Source organism: Schistocerca cancellata, chromosome 8 (genome assembly GCF_023864275.1).
Source record: "Schistocerca cancellata isolate TAMUIC-IGC-003103 chromosome 8, iqSchCanc2.1, whole genome shotgun sequence".
Taxonomy (NCBI): Eukaryota; Metazoa; Arthropoda; class Insecta; order Orthoptera; family Acrididae; genus Schistocerca; species Schistocerca cancellata.
The window spans coordinates 415,048,253-415,074,934 of record NC_064633.1 but is presented as its reverse complement, the minus strand read 5'-3'; the positions used below and the strand labels follow the sequence as shown (position 1 = coordinate 415,074,934).

The 26,682-nt window shown below is 39.4% G+C and overlaps 2 protein-coding genes across 3 annotated transcripts in view; both read right to left on the bottom strand.

The window, feature by feature from the left end:
* LOC126094602 (SURP and G-patch domain-containing protein 1) overlaps positions 1 to 26,682 on the bottom strand; it is a 169,494-nt gene that overhangs the window by 112,430 nt on the left and 30,382 nt on the right. For both annotated transcript variants that reach the window (XM_049909075.1, XM_049909077.1), the window contains exons 5-6: positions 7,449 to 8,111; positions 7,241 to 7,373 (exon numbers count right to left, since the gene is read on the bottom strand). In XM_049909075.1, coding sequence (XP_049765032.1) covers positions 7,241 to 7,373; positions 7,449 to 8,111 — 796 coding nt within the window. The remainder of the gene's footprint in view (positions 1 to 7,240; positions 7,374 to 7,448; positions 8,112 to 26,682) is intronic.
* LOC126094603 (uncharacterized) lies at positions 23,692 to 26,355 on the bottom strand. Its single transcript, XM_049909078.1, has 2 exons — positions 25,658 to 26,355; positions 23,692 to 24,488 (listed from the first exon to the last, which is right to left on the bottom strand). The coding sequence occupies exons 1-2, from the start codon at positions 25,698 to 25,700 to the stop codon at positions 24,007 to 24,009; spliced, it is 525 nt and encodes a 174-aa protein (XP_049765035.1). The 5' UTR covers positions 25,701 to 26,355; the 3' UTR covers positions 23,692 to 24,006.

The following is a 26,682-nucleotide window of genomic DNA, read 5'->3' as shown; positions in this document are numbered from 1 at the left end:
CTGCAGTTCTAACAGTTGAAAGGCCTGAAAGGAAAGCAGTGGTTGAGAAGAAAGTGAGAAAGGACTGTAGCCTACTCCCAATGTTATTTGTTTTTTACACTCAGCAAGGAGAAATTTGGCGTAGGAAATAATGTTCTAAAACAAGAAATACGAACTTTTGAGGTTTGCCAATGACATTGTAATTAAGTCAGAGATGACACAGGCCATGGAAGAGCAACTGAATGGGATGGACAGTGTCTTTAAAAATGATTGTAAGTTGAATATCAACAGAAGTAAAATAAGGGTAATGGAATGTAGTCGAATAAAATCAGGTGATGCTGAGAGAATTAGATTAGGAAATGAGGCACTCTGAAGAGTATGGTCTCCCTTTATTTGCCGTTATCCCAAATGTTTATTTAACAAATCTTTTTCTCAAGGGCATACAACTGTATTAACTTTTCCCACAGTCCAAACTTTTCTGAACAGAAGGCTGTCTATTAAGTTATATAACAAGGAGGTAAGTACCTCCCAAAGTGACACATGGCATTTTATTTTGCATACTTAGAAATATAGTATGCGCTCGTAGCAAATTCAGTATTTTTCAGTTTTCTGTACAACGTATGTTGTGTGAACACACCCCTACCATGTTTTTTGCCACAGGAACCAGCACCCAGAACTAATAGTAGATGTCAGCAACTGCTTGGAATATGACAGATTAATATTGTTTGTGATTTTATTAGAGCATCCCAAGAGAATTTTTAGAACACTGTATACACGTCCTTTCAGCTAGACAAACTACTTAGTTTTACGAACCCCTTTCACATATTTTTCACTAATGACGTATTTAAATCAAGAAAAACGTCACCATTGGTAAGCAAACTGATGCATGATAAATACATTCCCGTAGTCCAACAATGGAAAATCCAGGATGGAATGTAACAATATTATCAGAAGGAAAGTTGCTACTCACCATATAGCAGAGATGCTGAGTCGCAGATAGGCACAACATAAAGATTTTCACAATTAAAGCTTTTGGCCAATGGCCTTTGTCAACAACACACACACACACACACACACACACACACACACGACTCATGTGTGTGAGTTGCATTTTCGTGAGTGTGTTTTCCCTTAGTCCACCTCTTTTCGTTGGTCTGTAGTAATCTGTAGTAACAGGGAACTAAGAATCCACATTTTCTTGTATCCTTTTATTGTTCTTTCAGTTTAAATAGCAAAATGAAACTATAAATATTACACACTGTTATATAGAAGAACTTTAAAAGCTTGACAGAGAGAGATCGGGTGGTCCAAGGAAAGATCCTTCAAAACACAGCTACTGGTTTCACTATATATGGATTACCTAACAGAAATTTGATTCTTAATAGGTATGCACAATTCTGTGGAGCTAGAGATGGTGGTGATATAAAACACGAACTTTTTTCAGCTTGTGGTAGTGCATTCCCCCAGAAGTATGAAATCAAAAATTGAAAGAAGGAACACCCAAATTATTAGTGCTTTATATGTAGAAATAACTACAAACTTAATTGTATATTTTGCATCAGCAGTTTTTCACTTCCAATTTAAAGCAATAACGTAAAACACTGCCAGATTTTACTGCAGTCCAACCATAGTGAGTTTCATCTTACATAGATCTGTGGACTGTTCTACACTTTTGTATCTTCAAATGTGAAATGTACTTTCCACTTAAAAGGTAGCATTTGGATAAGAACTAATGTGTTGCTCTGTATAGAATAAGCTGTGAAGGTCTGTAATATCATATCAGATGATTCTGCAATTCAAGCTGACAAAGCTGATTAAAAATTCAAATACTGTGAGCATTGTTCCCTCTCTTTAAAAATTCAAATACAGTGAGCATTGTTCCCTCTCTGTAAAGTATGATACAAAACACAGTGTATAGTAAGCTAGGCATCACTTTAAACACAACTGCAAATCATGTGAACTTCCCTGACTAATCGTGTCTTTCCCCAATGACATTTCTTTTTACTGGATACATTCTTTGCCTGATGTTTTGTTAATGATGATGTTTTTATGATCTTTTTCTTTCCTTTTTAACTGGCAGGGTCAAGTCACGACGTTTAATCAGCAGATCTTAAAAGGTCACAATTCTGTGCAGTCTCACAGCTGATGAAATATTTAAAACATTTCGCCATATAGTTACATTTCTGTTTGTTGCTCAAAAGTAATTTACCACAACCAATTTCATAAGAGATGTTCATCGGTGGATAGCCTCAAAGTTTTAACAGAAAAGATTTGATATAAGTCTGATTTCATTTCAATTCTTGTTGGATGATGCTCTGAGTTAAGCTTGGATACTCTTCAGTCATACATTATGTCTCTTGGGCTGATGGTTGCTACATAATTAACATGAAACATTCCTAACACAGAGTTTGGCAACCATCATATCTTCATATACTTTAGGTCGTCTTGTACTGTGTGGACATAATTTACAAATTGGACATCTGTAAATCTTTATTTTGTGAGCTGAAAAGTTTCATATCACTTTCCTTAACTTCTTTTCATTTCAAAACTGATCTCTGAAAACTCTTCTTAGAAGTCTTACATACTTAGCAAGAGTCCTAAACAATTCTACATGTTACAATCGAAATTGTGTATTCCCTCTAAATTCTCCATATTTTAGGGTCAGTACAAAGAGTCAGAGAGATGGAGATGTGAAATCTACTATAGATTCTGTAACTGAACTGATGCTCAACACTCTAAGAAAGATGAAAGTGGCAGTTTCAAATGTGGCACTGGTACCTTCGGGCACCTTACATAATTGGTTCCATCATAGATCAATTGGCTGCAAATTCACAACTCGCCGTCCACACACACATCACCTCCCAGATTTTGCAATCGTCCTCTTGTAAGTGGAATACCGTGCTAGCACTGGCAGTCAGTGGTTTTTTGCACTTGACGATGATGGCAGTGACAGCTGTCAAAAGCTCCAGTGTTTTATTTAAAATGATGCAACAACTTGTACACCTAGAAAAGTTTATTCAGACACAGAAGGCTGGTGCATATTCCCTGAATTGTTTACTTTGATGGTACGTTCTTCCTTCAGTACTCAATAACTATCCACAATTAAAATTTTCTCTTGTTTCTTGAACAGCTAGTAACTTAATGTAATCAAGGTGGTGAACTTGACATTTTACATCACACAATTACATTAAATCCCTAATGTTATTAAACAATAATATACCATGCAATAGATGATACTTAATTTACACTTATCCTATTTTCCATAATCTTGTGTGTTTTGCCACTATTGTACCAGATATTTAAATTTAGTGATACTTTCTGGAAACTGAGTGAAGATATTTTGTTAACTGTTTCACCCTTTTAACCCTCTACCAAAACAAGAATATTCAACTTCACTGTTCCATGATTTCGCACTTATTTGGTGTTGATTGTCATTTCTTGCTTTATATACCTCATCAAGACAAGCCAATACCCTATACACTTTGGTGACTTTCTTTCATCAAAAGATTTTCTTTGTTTTTATTTAAGAGCAGGTACTATTTTAGCAATTTTTATGGCCACTTTTTTAGTGGCCACTACACTTATCCCAAATTCGGCTAGGACTTACAGTTTTGTCAACAATTCCGTGTTTTATAAGTTGGCCACACCTGGAAATTCATTCTTTACTGTTGTCCATCACCACCATTTTGTGCCGTGCCATGCCATGCCATGCCATGCCATGTGATTCTGGGATAAATTCAAGTAAACAAGGAATGCTTACATGAATACACTTTGAAACGTTGCCAATGGGCTGTGATATTGAAAGTTTGATTGCAACAACATGTTGTTTCAAACCTGCCACTTTTCGCAGTTACTGAGGAAACTTGACACTGTAAGTTGGGGAAGTATTACATCCCATTGGATGTGGTGGATAAAGGTGGATAAAGAACTGAAGCGTGAATATTCATTGCTAATACATAAAACCTGCACATTCAAATACAGATCTATGTTTACATTTTTTATGAAAGTGAAAACGGCACTTTTGCTTTTGTGTGAATGATAAATTCATAGCTGCATGACAAATTATCATGCACCAGAGGTAGCAACAAACATCACAACAATTCTTTTCATCTATCCCCTTTATGGTAGGATATATTTCCCTGTTGTTATATGTGAATCTGTTGACTACATCCCTCTTATCCCTCGACTTCTCCCAACACACTTCCCAGCTGTATCCGCTACGCTGCTGTATTTCTAATTAAGTAGCTTGCTTTTTCTGGATCTCTTGGTATTATTTTGTTACCTGCTTGAACATAGGAATAATCCTTAATGCTCCTGTATGACTTCTTATATACCCATACACGATTCTCCTTTTCTCTTGGTAATGCTAGCTGTTCCAGGAAGCATAATCCTTTTTTCTGTCATCACTGCTCTATAGTAATGAAACAGATCTGGTGATGTGCTTCATTACTTTTAGTGGAATATGTTTTGCTTCCTACTCTGATATAATCTGCTACAGTCTGATAACATATTGTTAGCATCATCTACTGTAGTCAATCACTGACTGAATGTTTCAGCTAGATACTTTTCTATTTGCACCCGTATTAATTATGTGATATTCAGCAACTGCACCAGAGCGGCCTGAGCTGGCGAGGCGAGCGCATCGCTGCCGTTGCGCACTTCGCTTACTCGGCCATTGAGAGCTCGCGAAGGGGCAGGGACGACCGCTCGGAAACGGGCAGCCAGGACGCAGCTCGCTCTCCCGTGAAGAAGTGTGACCTTGAACTCGGCACCGCTGTGAAGGAGGCCACAGCGGCCCTCAAAGCCATCATGGCGGCGGAGAGGGCTGCCTTCGCAGCCGCCGTGGCTGCAGAGAAGGAAGAGGCCTTGAGGCAACTGCGAGCAGTCTTCGCCCAAGGCCTCAGCGCAGTCGTGCCTGCGAACACTCCTGCGACCTCACAGAAGGACGTTCGCGCGCCTATCCCAGTGGTCGCCCCAGCAGCATCTCAGGTGAAGGGCGCAAAGAAGAAAATCGCCACCACAGCGGAACCAGTGGCGACGCCGACCGCTGCGGGAGCGGCCCCTCCAAGGACCCATGAAGACAAAAATGCAGCCATCACAGCGGAAGCGCGAGCGAACGGCGTGCATCTCTCCGACGCTCAAGCGGCGCAGCTCACTGAACATGCGGAGCTGCTCGAAGCTACGCTGCAGAAGTCCTGCGCCGTGCAGTAGAGGAGGACGCTGAACGGTAGCCTATCGCTGCCGCCGTTCTGCACCAGCCTGATGAAGCTGCACCAAGTCACTGACGACAAGGCGTAGCAGAGGGCCTAACAGCAACGCATGCGTTGCCGTGCCGGACTCTTATGTTACAGGGAGGAAGCCACTGCGGCCGGCCCAGGAGACTACAAGCGAGCCCAGCCACAGCACCCGGACTGACCCAGCTAAAGACTACGCAGCACATAGGTAACGTTGCATGACACCTCACGCTAACCTTCCCTCAACTTGCATGCTCTGTCACAGCTAGCAAGCCGCTACTGCCCTTACTACCCGTCCTACTGTCGCAGAGGTTTTTTTCCCTTGGCGCTGGCCTTGGCACTTTTTTTCCTCTGCCCTTACAACCGCTACCCTTCAATCGTTTTCGACCACTTCTATCTCCTGATCGACCATGTTAATGAGTAATCTTACCCAGACGCATGGATAACATCACAGCCTGCATCCTGTGACGCCTGATTCAAAAACTAACATGTTTACGGAGGTGACAGTAGAACTTTTGGTTTGGTCACCACGTTGGTGCGGGCGTGGAGGGGCCCCATCCTTTAAAAAAAAAGCAACTACTGTGTTTGTCTGCTTTTTGCTCTCCAAGTGTACTTCAACACTACTGCCTTTCGGCCATTTACTCATTAATGACATATATTTTCTACCATATGTCACCAGGTTTTATCAGAAAAACATCCAGTAAGTTATCACCCCTTGTATTTTCTGAACAAACTGCATGTAGGCTTCTTCATTCCCGATGTTAGGTCTGCATCGATCACTATACTTCAAACCTGCTTGTCAGTCAGGTTCCCAGTTCACCAATTTTTCAACTGTATATTTTTATCACACTATGTTATGTGTTTACCACACTATGTTGTGTGTTTACCAACGTAAATTGCATATGGATATTTAGTTAATAAGGGGTGATATAACAATATGTCTGATACATTGCTAGTTGTTACTATCCCATTTGCAATAATAAAAACAAGAAGTCATTCCATGGCATTAAGTTTCACCAAAAAGCGAAGGGCAAAAAGTATTACGTAAAACTGAGATTGACATCAAAGCAAATTGTTAATCCTCAACAATTCAACAATATAAAATTTTCTACAGCCTTAGGTCAAATGCGTAGGATAATACACAAATCTTTATGCAAAGAATATTACACACACACACACACACACACACACACACACACACACAGAGAGAGAGAGAGAGAGAGAGAGAGAGAGAGAGAGAGAGACCAGCTTTAAAAATCTGAACTGTCAAAAGACCTCCAATAATTGAAGTTTTCGTAAGTTTCAAATACAGCTTACAGCTCACTGAGTACAACAAAGTGCCATGAGTTACTCTGGTAGTATAAAAAATATAACCAAACTCCAATAACTGTGATTTTCTGATTTCAATAATATAACTGTAGCAGCTATGGTGTAGGGATTGCTTTCTCCATTAAAGTGTAAAGAAAGTGTGAGAAACTGCCACGGTCTCAAAGATATCGAGACAAAAGTAAACAAATTCTGCTAACTGAGAAAGTTCTCAACGGATTCCTGCACACCTGCACCATAAGCGAAGAATTCATACAAATCCAGTATATGATCTCACAAGATGATAAATTCAGTTTCAGTCCACAGTAGATACACCACTATAGTTCAATTAATGCAACACGAAATTTCAACTATCCAGATGCCCTGTGTTCTACACTATCAGAACAGCTGCATACAGGCATAGCAACAATTTTGCTTACTTCGACTGCTATGCTATTTAAATGAGTCATTTAAAGTTATGTTCTCCAAAATATTGATGAAGTCGAAACAAAACAAAAAGTCACCTTTTCCAGCTCCTCTGCATTCTGCTTACCCTGATTTGTTTAGTAAATCAATAAAGCAACAGCTAGCCAACATTCCAAAAGTAAGACGTATATATAAACATATCTGTTTGGCAGTTTTACAACTGAATGTCAAACATACTAGCTACTCTCATGCATTATTACCAAAATCAAATTGACGACATCTCAACAGAAACTTACCATACGGACTGGTCATCAGGATTTCGTATCTTTATGATTTCTTCAATATCATCCCCACACTGCGCCACCATCCGTGCAACTTCCCTCATAGACTCTTCTGTCGATGGTACATGGGGCTCTGCAGCTGAGGAGACTAGGAAACTCTTATGAGCACCGTGTTTTGATTACACCTGTAGCAGTAGCAACTGCAGCTGTGTGGAGTAGTTACCTCCAGTCGGGGGCGGCTGAGCGGCGGCCACGAGATGCGGCATCGGGGCTGAGGTCGGCGGAGGCTGCTGCTGGAGGGAGACCAGCTGAGGTGGTGGTACAAGCAAAGTCTGAGGAGGGGGAGGGCCCTGCACTGGCAAGGACGCAGCTGCCGGAGTCTGTACTGTCGGTGGCAGTGTCTGGAGTTGGACCGGTGCTGGCGGTGGTGGAGGGTACTGCATGTACTGTGGTGCCATGGGAGGAGGATGTGACAGAACCACAGTTGGAGGAGGAACAGAAGGTGTGATGCCCAGAGGAGCAATATTAGGGGCTCCACTGACTGGGGCAGCCACTGAGGTTACTGAATGTGACTGTGGAGCCAGCACCAATGCTGGAGCGGCTTCAGGTGAAACCAGAGGTGGTGCTGGAGTTTGTACTAATTGAGGAGGGTGTTCCACAGCAGTCAGGCAGTGAGCCATTGTTAGAGGAAGTGTTGGAATCTGCATTTGCTGCAGAGGCTGTGCCTGTTGAACTGGTGGTGGAGGTGGCTGTGAAAAATCACTGACAGGTGAAGTGCCTCTGGTGGGAGAATAAGGGGATGATGGTCGAACTTGATGAGACTGCCAGCTTTCCCAACCGCTGTTATTCCTGCTGCGTTCACTCCTCTCGTGTCGATCTATTGTTTCTGTTAAAAAAAAAAGTAACATTCTCAGATTTAACAGCTTGCTTTGAAACTCTCCACAAATATTTCTGACTAATAAATAAAAACTAATAGATAAAGCGATAATTTAGGCAATATTTAGAGACCACAGAATATATTTGCATTCTCTACGATCTCAGTTAGCAATATAGTATTGTTAATTCAGAAAGACGCATTACTTAGCACGGCAAATTGGTTACTCAGCCATAATGGTCACTAGAAACAGTAGCTTTCCAATTCAAAGTAGAGAGTATTGTTACCTCACAGTGTGAGTGCAAAAAGTGATCACAAAAGTAACCATGGAAAATACCTTCACAGAAAGCAACAACAACTTTCCATGAAGTCACTAATTTTACTGACAATGAGGAAGAGAACGGTGTGACAGAGCCAAAACGTAGACAAGCAATGGTTAAGTAAATCAGTATGGAATAGAATTAAAATATTTGCCTCGAAGCAAAAGAGTAAAATACACACAACAAATATTTAACTGACAATTTAGATAAATGTGTTATTAGACAACATTCATGCAACATTATGAACATTACAAGAAAATATCATCTTTGCACAAACTTCACAGTTTTCATCACAAATGAGTAGATTTCCATGCTAGCAAAGAAACTGAGAAATTCTGCTTCATCTACAGTATTTGATTTTAAAAGTGCCAAAATGAAATGAGTTACGTGTGGACAAGAAGAAATCATTGTGAAAAGAGCATCTACATTGGGTTTTTTATGCAAAAAAAGAACAATGCCAGGCAATTTTTCATTGTTGTAAATGCAAAGTTCTGTTTCATGTTCACTTCTCCTCTATAATAGGAAAACTTCAGAGTATCGTGTAGAAATGGACAGAATAAAGTTAAAAATTTGTAGAGAGAAGGCAAGTCAAAATTTGGCATTAATTAAGGAGTGCCAACCTTCTCCTCTTTAATCTATCCACAACATTTTTGAACAAAATGTTTACTTTTCTACTGTATCCATGCCATCTAGTCCTTCAACTTACAGAACTGATTGAGAGTCTCACAAATAACAACATCCATAATCATAACAAAGCAATCATCACATTTTCTAACCAGAAAAAATAACAGTGAATGCTTTTATTGATAGTAAATAACCTCTGTGAGGTGCCTAGCATGGTGCAAGCCTTTTTGACATAATGCTACTTCAGCGATTTGCGAGTAATTTTGCTCTTTTTTTCCCTCCCCAAGCAACTTTTCAGTTGGCCTCACAGGGCTGAGTGAACGTCACTGCAGATCTTTCCACAAGAGAAAAAATTTAAGGTAGTCATCAGGAGTTTAAACCTGGACCCTCATCATTACTGGGTAGTAACACTAACCACTAGATTACATTGTCAGTTTAATTTTTATGCTGTGATATTAGAAGACTAGAAGTGCTGTGTATCATGCCAAAGAAGTACACGATTACTGGAAGAGACAATGGAACTGAAAATGTGATAAGATTGCTCAATTTAGACGGATGGAAGATGACAAATCAATAGGCACACCTGTGGGAAAGAGCAACATCACCAGCGAAAGAAATTTCATAGCTAAGCTCCTATGGCCAACAAAGGATCGTAAGCAGCCAAAATGTGCATCTCCTCTTTCTGTTCTGGTTTTCAATGGGCACTTCATTCAGTGGCACTTATGACATCACTCCACTTGTAAGAGTACCAGAGTGTAATACAGAGCAAGCTGGGTCTTCCATCTAATCTTTTCACTTACGTATGTCCTATGTGCATGTGTAACATACGCCTGGATCTATCCAAACTTCGATCAGTTTGTACCTCATTTAGATTTATTATTCGGGCTTTCCTTTTCAATGTGCTGATTCCATTAGTGTAATTAGTTTTGCTGGAAACCACATTAATTAAAAATGATTAACAACGGAAAATTTTACAATAATACAAGGTGGAAACTGATGTCATTCACTAGAAACAGTGGCATCCAGATGTTATAGTATTGTATTAGATTGGTGATAAGTTCATAGCATTTTGTTTCGCATATTGGTATTCTGGCAGTCGTGGCTTTATTTATCGACTGATATTTTTTATTCGTAGTTCACTGTTGCTATTTGTTTATGTACTGTCATTTGGAGACAGTGGAGCTATAGACACTAAAAAATGGAAACCAAAGTTGAAAAATCTGAACATTTTTGACATATTCTTCTGTTTGAGTTTAACAGAGGTGGGAGAGGAGCAATGGCAGCTAGAAAAATTGTGTCATATATGAGAATAATGCCACTGAGTAGAGAATGGCAGCAAATAGTTTTCTTGTTTTAAGGAGTATCTTGCATGCAATGAGGAAGGTTCAAAAATCAGGTATATGGGTACTTCGTGCACTAAGGCAAACTCACAAAAATCTGTGAGTGGCTATATGTGCATCTCTGCTTGCTGATCAACAATTGGCTCATAAACAACACCGACCATCCGTATTCTGTATCGTTATTGGTGACGAGAAATGGTGGTGTTATTCTAAAATATGGAAAAGAAAGCAGCAACTTCTCATACAAAGATCTGCACACATCCATAATATATAACTGTTTGCGCCTGATGGAACACCAACAGGGTGGTGCATATTGAAGTGCTTCCCTCAGGTGTAACCATCACAGCTGACATTAACTGTCAAAAACTGAGACATCTTGCAGACACAATCCACCACCAGGAAGACGGTGTGAAGTTGTGCTACTCCATGATAATGCCCATCCGCATTCTGCTACACTAACAAGAAACAATACTCAGAAGTCGGGTTGGAAAGTCATTCTGCACCCAACTTACTCAGCTGATATTGCACACTCAGATTTTCACCTTCTCTACACTCTATTACACAACCTTCAAGAAACTTCCTTTCCTGATGAAAATATGCTCCAAACAAGGCTTGTTGCATTCTTCACTTCAAAACCATGTTTTTTAAAGTTGTGGAATCGAACAGTTGCACCAGCATAGGCAGACTGTTGTAAATAGTGAAGGGGAATATATTTTTGATGACTGAAGTCTCTTTTATGTGCCTCTGTTGTTTTTTTAAACTTATAGAAAAATGCTATGAACTTATGCGCCAACCTAATAGTTTGATTATCCTGAAACTAACTAACATATCAGATACTGTAATTAATGTTAAAGTGGGGAAGTACCTATATTTGTGTGCGTTTGAGGTTTACGGGCGCTAAACAGCGTGGTCATCAGCGCCCAAACACATAAAAACAGGAACACATGCAGTGAAGGGACTAAGATAAACAGCGAACAAGGAGAACAGCTAAAAGACACAGACCTGACGCAGTTCCAAATCCTCATACACAGGCAAAACAAGAGGAGAAGGAACGCACTAAAAAAGGAAAGGAAACACAAGGAAAAGAGAACAGAAACCGAAGGGAAACAAGGAGGTAATCGTGACTGGTGGACCTCTTACCTAAAACCTGGGTGAGCCAGTCACCCAGCAGCACTTTAAAACCCTCTCCCTAAAATCCGAGGCAACAAATTGGACAGGACACAAAAGCGTAAGACCTTAACCACAGTCGTTGCATCATCTTGCAAAATAGAGGGCAAATCCGGTGGCAAAGAAACCACCGCCCTCTGGTCAGAGAATAAAAGACAGTCAAGTAAATGTGGCGGACAGTAATCTGGATGCCACAAGCACTGCACATTGGGGGGGATTCCCGCCGGAGTAAAAAACCATGCGTTAAGGGACTGTGCCTGATGCGGAGGCGAGTGAGGAGAACCTCATCCCGCCTGCATGACTGGTAGGACGTACGCCATGGCCGCGTGGTGGCCTTGACCAGACGCAGCTTATTTTCACCGACTGCCAGCCACTCCTCTTCCCACTGACGCATAACACAAAAACGCAGGAGGGAGGTAACAGCATGGAGGGGGACGGCACATTCAACAACGTGAGAAGTACCTATATTTTTCAGCTCAGGTTTAGTCATTGTATTTGTTAGATTTCAGACTTTATCGCTATACTTTTGTTGCTCCACTTTTTATTAAGGTAGTAACACCTTTCACAAATTAAGTAGGTAGTGAGTAAGGTTTCTTATAAATTTGTATCAATGATTAGATCTAAAGTGGTTCCTATACTCGAAAACATGTCATTCGCAATGCAAATGTATCAAATGGTTACATGATCTTTTGTGTTTTCCTAAATGACTACATGTTTTGTAAACCAAGTTACTGCTATAACACAGAACTCATACAAATTAAAATCTAACCTAGCCATTTTTCAAACTTCTATGTATGAGGATCATTTCAAAGTCCTACACACTGTAAGACAGAACTGAAGAAAATAATTTATTTTACAAAATACCTTTACAAGCCTTCAGTATAATGTCTATTCTTGCTTATGACACCTTCCCAACATTCTGGTGTCTTCCATATACCTTATAGGGCACCTTCATTGTTGAGCTGTCTGATTACTCTGTTTACCTCCCTGGAAGCTTCATCAATTGTCTCAAAACATTTTCCATGGAGAGAAAGATTGAAGTCTGCTGGGCTCATATCACGACCATTCAGTGGGTGGGGAAGTATTAGCCATCCATATTTGTTGAGCTTTTCTCTCACTTGTAGGGCCTACAAGGTCTTGGGTTGTTGTGCAAAATGAGGACACCAGTTGCAAGCATGTCAGGGCTTCTTTCACAAATTATCGGCAGCAAAACATTTTGCAGAACAGCTTGTAGTACGTGCCTGTTACAGATGTCCCCTGGTGCAATACTTGAAGCTACAACTCCATTCATGCCATATGCAAAGATCATCAGTAGTTTCACCTTTGATTCTTGGCAGCAAAATTTTTTCAGGCACTGCGAACCTGAATTTCTCCACTGTGAGAACAGACTTGAGTTCTGGCTCAAGATCTCATATGCAGACTTCATCAAGTGCAATAATCCTTTTCAGAAACTGTTCTTCTGTTTGATAATGATGAGGCAATACTCCTGCGATTATTCTGCGACCTGCCTTCTGCTCTTCACTCAGATCATGAGGAATTCATCTGGCAGCAAATTTTTTCATTTTTTAACTTTTTAATTTATGATTCTGTAAACTAAAGTGACAAGACATTCTGGCCTCGTATGCAATTTCCCCACATTTTTCACTGATCCTCTCTCAAAATGTCATTAACAATAACCTGAGAGATGTAGTCTGTTGCAGTTGATGGCTTTCCACTTCTTGGACTGTCCTCAGTGCTTATCTGACCTTCACAGAAATGAGCAGACCACTGTGATACTGTGCTATGATCCAGTACATTATTCCCACATACCTCTCTCAAAGCATTGTGGATTTCTGTTGTGTTCTTGTATGGATTAGATTTTGATGTAGGACTGCTGCTCGCTGCATGTAATCCAACCTGACTGTTTCAGCTTCCATTTTACACTGAATTACTCATGATAGACATGCAAACCAGCAAACATATATACGACTGTCACACCTCAAGTCTCGTTCACAACTGACATGAATTTCAACTTGATCACATCGCCAAAACAGTTGCAAACGTGCAGTATGCAGGACTTTTGAAATGATCCTCTCAGTTTCTGAAATCGCAATATGTTCATTTACCAGTCTTTATAAAGTAGTGTGTTGTAAATCTTAGAGACAACATCTATGCAGAAGTTTGAAAACTCACAGTTAGTCAATGTTATGTTAAATTTTGCAGCTGGTAATCATGGTAATCACACAACTAACATCTCAGTTTCAACAATATCCATTTCTGTACATTATTACCAGCCATCATCAAACTTAATGCCCACAACTGTTTATTCTGATACCAACTTCAGAATGTCCATGTTTCAGACTTCAAGCATGAGAGTGCACTGTATTTGCAATTGTCAAACTGTTTCCTATGTGAAAATCTCTGCCTGTAAACAAACTTTTCACCTGAAAACTAGAACAGGTCATCGTACTAGAATGAAATTTTCACTCTGCAGTGGAGTGTGCGCTGATATAAAACTTCCTGGCAGATTCAAACTGTATGCTAGACCAAGACTCAAACTTGGGACCTCTGCCTTTCGCAGACAAGTACTCTACAACTGTGCTACACTAGCATGACTCCCAGCCCATCCCCACAGCTTTGCTTCCACCAGTAGCTCATTTCCTACCTTCCAAACTTCACAGAAGTTCTCACCTGAAACTTGTGGGACTAGGATTTTTGGAAGGAAGGATACTCTGGAAACATCCCCAAGTTGTGGCTAGTCCATGTCTCTGCAATATCTTTCTTCCAGGAGTGCTAGCCCCACAATTTTTTGTGAAGTGCGGAATAGGATATAAAGTACGGGGGAAGTAAAGCTGTGAGGAAGAGTCGTGAGTCATACATGGCAACTCAGTTGGTAGAGCACTTGCCTGTGAAAAGCAATGGTCACAAGTTCGAGTATTGGTCTGCCACACAGTTTTAATCTGCCACAAAGTTTGGTCATCTATGTTATAGTGGCAATAAATGTTGGATAAGTCACACTAAAAGTTGTGTGGGGCACATTATTGGAATACTTTTCGTATCACCAATTTCACAGCTACACTACGAACGTTCTTCGATGAGAGGCTGAGGGCAGAATAAAGGTTTGCAGGTAGGTCTTCACACAGCTGTATGCTATTACTACCTCTCCTCCATACTTCTCAGATGCAAACATGATGGTGCTGCCACCATGGCCAGATAATCAGTTCATTTTGCCAGATCATAATCATAGTGTCCCTATTTACAAACTGTTAAAAATAATTTTAAAAATGATACTATAATTAAAAATAGGGTGAGCAGAATTAAATACGATAAAAAAAAAAAATCACCAAATTTTTCGAAGTTTTTTAAAGAAAAAGAGTATTTTTTGAGATAAAATTGGGTATGTAAGGGAGTATAGATCCTCTAAAATGACACTGCATCTATTTCTTTAAAGTTACAAATGTAGACTAGGAAAAATTTTTGGACTGAAAATTTTAAATATGACATAGCAGATCCAAAATATATTTTGTCCTTGCCTGCAGACTCTAGACACAGACAGACTGACAAAGTACTTTTTGCATGGTGCAGACATCTGTGGCTGTATGAATTCCTCTTTCCCCTTTGAAATTTAGCCAAGATATAAGCTCCTCCACCTACAGCTGCTGGATCAGTCATTTAAATAGAACCTGGTGTGAATTCTTCAAAGGGATTGACACCATACATGCTGCTATCACTCTTCAGTGAGACACTGGAATCGGACTTCTCAGTTTCCCTTATCTTGCCACAGCTTTGGTCACAGGCACAAGCTCTGCTACTTCTGCTCCCCCCCCCCCCCCTCCCCCTCTCTTGTTTGGAGGTTTTTCTTTTTCAGCAAGGAGTTTGCCGTATTCTTCTGTTCTTATCTGATCTATGACAAAGGATATATCCTACATTTGGTCACATGTTTATCAGTCTCCCTTTCCCCTCAAGGAGTAAATTCTAAAAACTTGCTGAAGTTTCACTGCTGCAAACAGAGGTTACATTTTTTCTTTCAAAATCATTAGTTTCAACTTTATTTCCATCAACACAAGGCATCTTCAGAAATGTTGTGAAATGACTCACACCTACCACAAGTGACGTTTATGAGCTCATTCTGTTTCGTCTTACATAATTTATCTCTGAACTTTTTCAGGATCCAGTAGAAGAGGTTACTATGATCCGTTGTAGGGACATATTGTTATCCAGTAGAATAGGATGATACTGTGACCTATAAAAGGGTCAGATTATTGTTTTCTTTAATTATGAAATTATATTTTTTAGACTTCAAAGCATGTAGTTGTGCTCTGCAGACCATATCATCAAACTCTGATTTAGATGGTGTTCTATGATTGCTTCTTTGCCACTGGATCAACACAGTATTCCAAGTGACCGTGAATGACTTGCAGCAACACTTAAATAAAAATTGCAGCTGGTTAGGTGTGAGTAGCGGCAGTTTTGCAATTGTAACTTTTCCCTTCCTTATTTTTTCAGTGAATTTGGGATCGAAATAAGTAAGGCGACCGTACAGTGATAAAGGTAAAGTCATACTTCTATAGTATCACAGGAATGACTAAAGTAGATTGAAAAGATGGATCACATCATGGCACCGTAAACTGCATTGGAATAAAATGTGCTATGTAGCTGAAGCTTTAAAACCTAACAGTCTATATTTTCTGGCACATTAATGCCAACAGCAACAAGGCTTAGAGCACAGTCTATATTACCTGGTGCATTATTGCCAAAAGCAGCAAGAAATACATATTTCAGTGTATAGGACCACACGATAAAAAAACTTTTGGCCATCACTTTTGGAAACTACCTGTTTCACATTTTGGGGCAGAGTGTGAGGTATTTAAGGATTATATTGACTGCTTGATAATTATCTCCATATAATAAATATGATGATAATGAATAACTCAGCAGACAGAGCACCATTTTCTGCATTCGGGTATTTGGTAGAAACAAAGTCATTAATTTCAAGAATATGGCAACAATTCTAGAACCATGTACACAATTATGTTCAATCCAAAAACGTTGTTTGTCAAAATTGTTTACTTATTTAAAAATGAAATTTGTAATGGAAAAACAAATTATGACTTAACTGTTCCTACACAATGGCAGCATAAATAACAGTAGGAACATTCACGATTTTCTTATAAATACACTGAGTATATCATTTTTTGGAAAATTTTGGCTACATCAGTTTCAGGGCACCTTATCCTAAATACTTGAATCACACACATCAAAGTTCCAATTTCAACTAGTCGACATGACAATAGTTCAAGTAAACAAAAGATCTTCAAACAAAAGATATTTAATTTGCTGGAGCACAAAATGAACAGCAGTCACAATATCTTCAATTCCTGGAGCTAAGAAACCTACTAAATAGAACCTAGTTACAGATAAATATTTACAGAAAACAAAATGAAGTGAGCTCATAATTAAAAGTCACAGGCACTTCAAGGCTTACATGAACAAAGAAGGAAGCAACCAAAACACTACTACAGAATTATACCTACTTTCCTTGAAGTGATATTAACAAATAGCTAAGTTTAAAGCAGTTCAGTACACAAACTGTTGCATAATTAAGAATGATGAAATTTTGAAGCAGTCAGAAAGAATAATATTCAAGGGGGAGAATACTTATGTGGCTGTCAACAGCCTACCTCATGGTACCGTGTAGAAAACCAACTCTTGCCACACAAACACTGAAATGACATACTGAGAAATCTCTGATTTATGAACAGAAAATCATTCCAACATAAAACTGGTGAAGTATGAATCTGTAAAACACATTGCACCCCTTCTAGCAAACCATCATCATAGGTCATCGAATAGTGTTTGAAGTCATTCAAAAACATGACTTATGAGAATGGATATCTCCATTGTAACAATCAATATGGCTCCCATAAATGGCAGTCTTGAGAAGCTCAGTTTGCTCTGCCTCTCCGTGAGATTCAGAAGGCAGTTGATAATGGCTCCCAGGTTAATGCCATGTTCACTAACTTCTGGAGATATCAGATAAATCTTCACAGTGTCCCAAGAGAAAGAATGAAGAACTGCTCATGGAACGTTATGCTGGTTTTGTAATGGAATTTGAGATTTCCTAACAGATGGAACTGAAGATGTCATCCTTGGCAAGGCAAAATTGTAAGCTCTAAAAGTAACTTCTGGTGTATCACATGAAAGAGTTATAAAGTGCCACTATTGTTCAGGACATATATAAAAGATACGTGGATAATGTAAGATGTTCTTTGAGGTGGTTTTATATAGGAGGGTTTCAATGGCAGAAAATTATCATAAACTGCAGGAAGACCTCCAGAAAATCAACACTTAGGAACTGGCACTTGACCCTCAACATAAATACATGAAACATACTGCATGCAATTAGGTGGAAAGGTCTATTATTCTTTGATTACATTATTGGCCATAAATCACTAGTAACAGTAACAGTTATGCAATACCTAAGAGTATCCATCCAGAGAGCAAAGTGGATCAACCACATAAAACTAACACTGGACTACCAAGAGGAGATGCAGGTTGAGATTCACTGGTAGCATCCAGAGAAGATGCAAAACATGCACAATAAGGTTTGTAAAATATTCATTCAATTGATTCTTGAGTACTGCATATCAGCCTGAGCCCAACGAAAGGTCAAAAAACAAAAAAGAGCAGTGTGTTTCATCAGAGGTTCATTTAATAAGTGTCATACATCATAGGAATGCTCATTCAACACCCATGGTAGATGCAACAAGAAGCATTGAATATCAAACAGACTTAGTGTTAAAATCATTTGACGATACATTCTTCCCACATATGTCTCCCAAAATTACTGTAATTAGAAAATTATAGCTCATACAGAAGCACAGAAGCTTGCCAACAGGTCTTCCCATGCACCATTCACAAACAGAACAGGAGAAAGGGAGGAGGAAACCATAGTACACTAAACTACCCTCCACCATAAAGTGGTTTGCAGCGTACAGGTGTAGATGTAAAACAATCTCAGAAACACATTTATTGAAAAAAGAATAATTTATTGGTTAAAAAAAAAATCTTGAATGTACACTGATACCTATCACGATTTCCATAACTGCTCAAATGCTCAAATACTCAAATATTACAGTACTATGTGGTGTAGACACTAAAATCTCTGACACTCTTGCACAACATATCACTTCGGCGAAGGACATACGTCAATAGTTTTAAAATCAAACAATGGAAAATCCAGAATGGAATGATGACAATATTATGAAAAGGATGGATTGCTACTCACCATATAGTGAAGTTCAGTCACAGACCGGCACAACAAAAGAGACTGTTAACATGTATGCTTTTGGCCAAAAGGCTTTCTTCTGAATTAGACAACACGCACGCACGCACTCACACAAATGCAACACACATTCACATGACCACTTTCCCTGGCTGCTGTAGCCAGACTTCAAGCAACAGCACAGGAGAAGCAATCTGGGTGGTGGGGTAAGGAGAAGACTGGGGTGGGGAATGGGAGGGATTGCAGGGTATGAGTGGGAGGTGGTAAAGTGCTGCTTTTGGGAGCATACAGGGGATGAGGTGGAGAGAAGGTAGGGAAGCTAGGTGCAGCAGGCCGGAGGTTAGACAGAGAGTGGAGAGGGAGGGGGGGGGGGGGGGGAGAAGAAGAGAAGTAAAAAGACTACAGGTGCATTGGTGGAATAGAAGGCTGTGTAGTGCCGGAATGGGAATAAGGGTAGGGATACGTGGGTGAAGGACAGTGACTAATGAAGGTTGAGGCCACGAGGGTTACATGAATGTAGGATATATTGATGGGTGAGTTCCCACCTTCTCAGCTTAGAAAGGCTGGTGTTGTTAGGAACGGCCCAGATGGCACAGGCTGTGAAGCAGTCACTGAAATGAAATAGTGTTTGTCATGAAGCCTGAAAAGGGAGAACAAAATGCACAAGTTGTGAATAAACTACTTTAAAAATGTAGATGTTGGTTCTAAACTTCAAATGTCCATTGTTTATTTGAATTTTGTAATAGTGACAGTCTCATTCGTCTAAGGAGAGAGATATATAGTGTAGCATATCATTTGGTGAAACGACATGTCACACGGCATCTCTCAAACCAACAAATTTTTTTAATGAATTTAAAAGGGTATGCTGTGTGTGTGTGTGTGTGTGTGTGTGTGTGTGTGTGTGTGTGTGTGTGTGTGGTTTTTTTTTTTTTTTTTTTTTTTTTTATATGCGATCTGCTGTGGAATGGATGCACGTATCTGCAAGCGGAAACAACAAGAGTTGTACTGATAAGTTTTGGGGCTGGTCAGTGGTCAGTGGTTCATTCTTTGTCATCAGGTTCTGCCTTGGAGATAAGGTGCGCTTCATAGAAGGACATAGGTGACAAACATAATGATGTCATCAATATCTGTAGAGTCTTGGGCATCATTCTGCAACTTTTGGTCATTTTGACATACATCATCTGTCACAAACTGTTTAAGCTTTATGTACTGAGCAAATACAATGTTTCAGTTCATCTCTGTGTGAAGTGTTTCCACTGTGTCACAAGCGAAGTTCAGTATACTCTGATTATTGAAGATGTGTTTTACATCACTCTGTAGAAAGTTGCAAAACTATTTGAATTTACAGTTTACAGCACAGAAGACGGTGCAGAGGGTAAGAAATTCCTATCTATGCTGAGCTACACGGTTCTTTTGGATCTGCATTGGAAGTACAGCAGGTTCAAAACTATTAATTACAATGGTGACTGATAAGTTATTCACAAATTAACCCACACAAGGAGTGGAAACATTTCAAGGCAACTAGGCATTTACAGCCTTAGGAATTAATCGTTATACAAAGTGAGGTAGAATGGACTCCCTGATTTGACAGATCAACTGTAAAAAAACCAACAAAGATAATTAAAAAAGGTTTTATTTTTGAAAACTACATTCAGTCCCATTTTATTTTCATTAGGTTTTGAAACTTATACCAGCCAGGTGACGACCTTAGTGAACGACACACATATTGAGTCACTCACAAAAGTTTCCGAAAACTCTTCTCAGCATATCTTGTGTTGTTCCAGTGATGACATCTGTAATTGCCCTCTTATGAGCTTCCAAGATCCTTGGTTGAACTTTTGCTTTGAGGTATCCCCCCCCCCCCCAATAAAAAAATCACTTGGTCTCAAATCCGGGGAGTGAGGGGACCATGGAACATCCCCTCATAAGGAGATCAGGCTGCCAGGAAACTGTTCTTGCAAAATTTGGCATGAACGATCGGCAGTATGAGCTGTGGCACCATCATGTTGAAACCAAAAGGTTTCTATGTCATATTCCTCACCATACTCTTCCATTTTGGGGAGTAAAAATTTCTCCAGCATCTCATAATAGCGCGGAGATTTCACAGTAACAGTTGCACCTTGAGATTCAAAAAAGTAAGGTACAATAATGCCTATGGAGGATACAGTGCACCAACCTATCATTTTGAGACTGTGTAGAGGTATTTGGTGAAGTTCACATGGGTTTCAGTTGGCCAGTGACGAAATTTTTCCTTTTTTTTTTTACTGATCTGGAAAGGTCAAAATGTGCTTCATCGCTAGACCACAGAATAGTGTAGAGTTCCACAGATGCTAAGATTGCACTGCAAGCATCTGTATGTTTCACCTAGTCTTCTGGACTAAGAACTTGAACAACCATCAACTTGTAGGGATGTAAGTGAAGGTCATAGTGTAAAATTTGCCTTACCACTCCGGACGATATTCCAAGAGCAGCAGCATGTCTCCACATAGAGTGTGATGCAGGCTATTCAATGGACACTCCAACTGCCATGTTTTCCGGTGTCCTCACAGTTTTCGGTCAGCCAACTGGTTTTCAAGGAAGTGCACATCCTGTCACCGTAACACTAGTAATCCATTTCCTAATGGTTTTAGCATCAGAAACCCTGTCACGACAATTCAAACCAAACCAACTGTGAAGAGCCCTCTGCGCCGCCATTGTTTTTAACAAATGTTTCTACGACAAAGCCCCGATGCTCACTAACCACAGCAAGGCAACTTTTGAAAATGGCACCATTTCCTCCACCTAACGCCGCTACTTTCACTCTGCTACCGCACCTGCATGCTCTTCAGTGATTGTTTGAAACTAGGAAGTCCATTCTGCCCACCTTGTATATAGATTAAAGTAACTTCGTCATTTTGATGTTTCTGTGAAATGTGTGGTGGTTTACAAACATCACCGAAGTATAATTCTTTCTCATATGCCATATGCTCATTGTCTCATTTCACTTGTCCATGCAGCATCTTACAAAACTCGGAAAGCTGCTTGGTTGGAGGACAAAAAGCAAAATACTAATGGAATCTGAGTGCCCTCTTTTGCCCCTACAGATACATTTTAAAGTAAATGAAGCAAATCTACACCCACTTCCAATTTAAGTCTTTGTTGCTATAAATTTTTCCTTTCTGTAGAAAATAGTATTTTTAGTCACATTTTTCACTACATAGTCTTTTTCAAACAAGTCAAACAATTCAGTCAAAAATTTGAATCTTTCACATCATACACACACATCGCAGCTTGTGTACAGAGCTGCAAAAACAGAAACATCTCACACAAATGTTGAAAATATTTTTAATATAGTAGCAAAATACTGTGTTGCATCATGTTTGAAACCCTTGTACAAATCTCTGAATTCATCTGTGTGTTCAGTATTTCTCTGTTGTATATGGTCCATCAAGTCACTCAGGCTATCAGTTGGCTGATCAACCAAGAGACATAAGTTTACTTTGCAGTAATAGTTGTTTTCATTCTGCACTCTGATTAAGAGTCAATTACAATTCAAGTGGCATATTTATCTACATTATAAGTCATAGAAGTCACAACATCCTAAATATTTCCTAATCAGTTTCAAATATCAAAATAAGTTGTTTGGCAAATGATAATAAGCTAAAGGATGATTATTTTGCTATGCAGTTAATACTTGAAACTTTTTCATACCTACTGACTCTTCCATGTCTGACAATTGCGATTCCCTACATAACTGACAAATATTTCTTTTTATGTTAAACTGTAGTGGTCATGACTGTCTCCTTTGATTAAGTTAAAGTTTGTGGAATTGAAGTCAGACTGCTCCCTGTAACACATTCTCACACCAGGAAGTGTGATCCTATGTATCACTAGATGCTATGTGGGGAAAAACAGCCTACCATTCCTTGGTCGCTTCATTTGAAGAAATTAAAGTATTCTCCTCTTTCAGTGTATCATGAAGTAGCAATGATCAATCTTTACTAGACATACTGCTGACTAATAACCATATTATGATTTTGAAGATGCACAATTGACTGAATTCATTAAAGCCTGCCATCATGATGTCCAAATCTTTACAGAGTTGCCTGCCTATCCAAAGCTGCAGAGTCACATTCCTCACTCCACAGTGTGTCTTCTAAGCTGACTAGACAACTTTAGGGTTGACTGTTTCAATTACTTGGTGAATCACACTAGTAATGTAGCTGATCATGTTAGCACCGGTCAGGTCACAGTGTTAGGCCAGTAACGCACTAAGCAGCCAAGCTGCGGCAGCCGCAATTTTGAGCAGCCAGACGACGGCTATCCGTGACGTATGGGCTGAGCGAGATGGATGTGGAAGGCAAGAATATCAATGGAATCTTTTGATAACCTTGTGGAAAATATAAGAATTTCCATAATGGGTACTGATACTTGTATGCGAGCTTGTGTAACTTCGGAAGAAAAATTGTTGATTACTTTGAGGTGAGTTCAAAAACAAATATGATAGTTCATTTTAATAATATTTGAAAATAATTGGCCAGCAGTTAAAATGATAAGTCACAATTTATTTATTTCTTTTTAGAGAAAAAAAAAATTGCCCTTTCCAAATTCTGCAGCAACCATCAACACCAAAGATTTATGTTGCTGACTAACAATGGTCGCTCGTGTTAGAAAATGTACAATTAAAAAACTTCAAAGCAGTAAAACGCCAAATTTGCATGAAAAATTATTGAATTATTGAATTATCATCGGTTTCTCCCCTGGCCCTTCGATTCTAAAGTTACGAATTTGAAGGAACTGAAAAGGGACGAAATCAGAAAACAGAAGTGATAGTTTGAAAATAATACAACATGTTTGATGATTTGACATTATTATTTTAATTTTATATGCTAAATTATAACAACATTTGGAAAGAATATTAATATTAAAGTAGTAGTTGTACTGATGACTGGAATAGATCAAGTATTTCAGAATTCTGAGTTGACACAGTTGAGTTAGTGGGCAATGACAGCTCACTGTACTTGGCGGCAGTGTCCTGTCTGTATGTAATAGGCGTAGAATAATCACGGCGACTTTCCTTCTGCCCTCTGCTGAAGTCTGCTCGACCATCATTTGGCTGTAGTATGCATCCATGCTGAAACGGCTGTCTACTCGAGGCTTCTGGTTCATACCTACGGCTATATGCTCCAGCCTCTGTTGTTTCTGACGCATGATCAAAATTGCCTTGGGTGATAAGCCCGCAGTGGAAGCATTTGTACTCTTTTTATGATGTCAATAACCTCCATTTTGGTAGTAAGCTTGCAATGTACCGGAATCTTTTTCATGTCTTCTAGTAATGAAAGCAGAAATAGTCTATCTGAATCAGATTCTGGATGCCTTTCACACTCCTCCTTCAGTGCGATACTCTGTTGTAGTACATCAATCAATCTGTCGTCATTACTTTTCTGCTTCTTTCTGGGCATTGAAGGACTTTGTATGCCACAGCTCCCATAGTTACTTTCAGCAATGTCAGTTTCATCCAGGCTACCTTGAGTTATATTGTCTACAACAGTTTCCTTAAGAAACTGTAATTGCTCGAAATACACATTAGGGCTTTTACGCAAAGCTGCTGATCCACTTTTGGCACCTGCTATGCGTTTTAATTCCTTGCTGAAACTTGTCCGAATAGTCTTCCACTTCTGCTGTAGAGATTTGCCTGCAAAAAAGTCTGTGTTAGCGGCGCCGATGGGATGAAATTAGGGATGTTTATATTTTATATGACTAATCTATTATAATAATTTAATAAAATTCCGGGCAGAAGTGCGTGGGTTTCATTTTTTGATATGAACATATATTTCATTTCAGATATCTACAGCAGCACTGAGTCACAATTTTCGGATCGGACGTACTACTGTCCGAGAAGTCATATATGAAACTTGCTTGGCGATTTGGGACAAAATGAGACAGACTGTGTTTCCAGAATTAAATGAGGCAAGATGTATTGAAATAGCAAATGGATTTAATAGATATGCAAACTTTCCCAATTGCATCGGTGCTATCGACGTGCAACATATCAGAGTAATAAAACCCTGTCATTCAGGTTCACCTTACTATTATTACAAAAATTATTTTTCGATCATTTTACTTGCTTTATGTGCTGCAGATTAGAAATTCACTTACATTGATGTTTGAGAATATGGAAAATGTAGTGACTCATCTATTTTTAAGAAATCGGTTCTGTATGAAAAACTCCTAAATAAAAATTTACAAATACCAGAGAAAAGCTCAATATCAAACAATGGAATACTGATGCCATACGTCATTGTTGGAGATGAGGCGTTTGGTATGTCTGAAAATTTAATGCGTCCTTATGGAGGAAGGCGTTTAACAGACAAAAAAAGTATCTTTAACTACTGACTGTCTCGGGCTAGGCGATTTATAGAATGCACGTTTGGCATTCTGGCAAATAAATGGAGACATTTTTCATCACCCTATGGATGTTCGGGAAGAATTTGCAATTGCCATGATAAAAGCATGCTGTGTTTTACATAATTATGTGTGAGAAAGAGATGGCTACAAATTTGAAGACACACTGTACATCCCTCCAGAACTGGAAATTTCCCCAGGTCCTACAAAAGCAGGGTGCCGTTCATCAGCATCAGCATCAGCATACAGAGATTTATTTGTGGATTATTTTACAGATGGAAATCTGCTGGAATGGCAAAACAGAATTCCATTGGGGTAATAATTATATGTGTTAATTGAATTGTGGACGTGACTATTACTGCTTTCACGTGAATTATTGTTAAGTGTACAATGATACCCTCTTCTTGATTACTGTATGCATAACCATTTTTATTATGTAATAAATAATAAATGACTTACCGAATTCATTCTTTTCATTTTTCGTCATATTCTCCTCATACATTATATTTGTGATTTCCTCCCATCTCCTCCTCTTCACGTCACGGTCACTGTACTCCTCACAAGATAAGTCCCAGATTGCTCTTTATCTTTCAATTTCTTGAATAAATTTCTCAGTGTTGAAAGCCATTGTAACTTTTGGCTCGAGGTGCAAAAAAGGTGTAGCTGCTCGGACAAATGTGCGCGGAGACTGAGGCAGCCACACACACTCTTTGTGGGACCCACAGCTCGCCACTGGCTGCGCACAGCTGCCTGGCTGCCGTGCAGTCACCCGTGTTCTGTCAGCTGCCGCGGCCACAAAATCCTCGCTGCCTAGTGTGCAGCCCGCAATCAACTGTCATTGTTTTATCGGCTGCCACAGCCTGGCTGCCTCATGCGTTACCGGCCTTAAATGTAGCCAATCAGCTGCACACTATCCAGATCACCCTGCTGATTTTCACCTGGAAGCTTCCTTTAGATGACAGAATTTTCAGGTAGGCGAATACTATGCACCAGACACAGACAGTAACAGTGTGGGTAAGAGTAGTTGTCGTTTAGCACAGAAACTGAAAGGAGGAGGGAGAGGGGACGGGGGTTAACCTCAGGTAAGAAAGGAGTTGGGAGTGAACCACGTGCATTGCCTAAGGAGGCAGTCAATTGCATACTAGCACTGGTTTTCTAAAGGCAATGGAACATCCATGTGGCCAGCAGTCCTGTCCATCGATAACATGTAAATGGAAAAATCTAAAATCATTCTGCAATGACCATTAAAAATCTACATACACTAAATATATCCTCAAAACAAATAAAATAAACCATACATAAACTCAATACAGTAAAAACTATGAAAAGCAATAATATGATGTGTCAAACAAAAGGTACCCTTATACATTATGACATGCATTTCTTGAGATGATCAAAGTTTGGTTGTGGCAGCAGAAAACTACAGTGCACAATACTGAAAGTATAATTATACAAATTACAATGTGCTCAAGTATCATGTATTC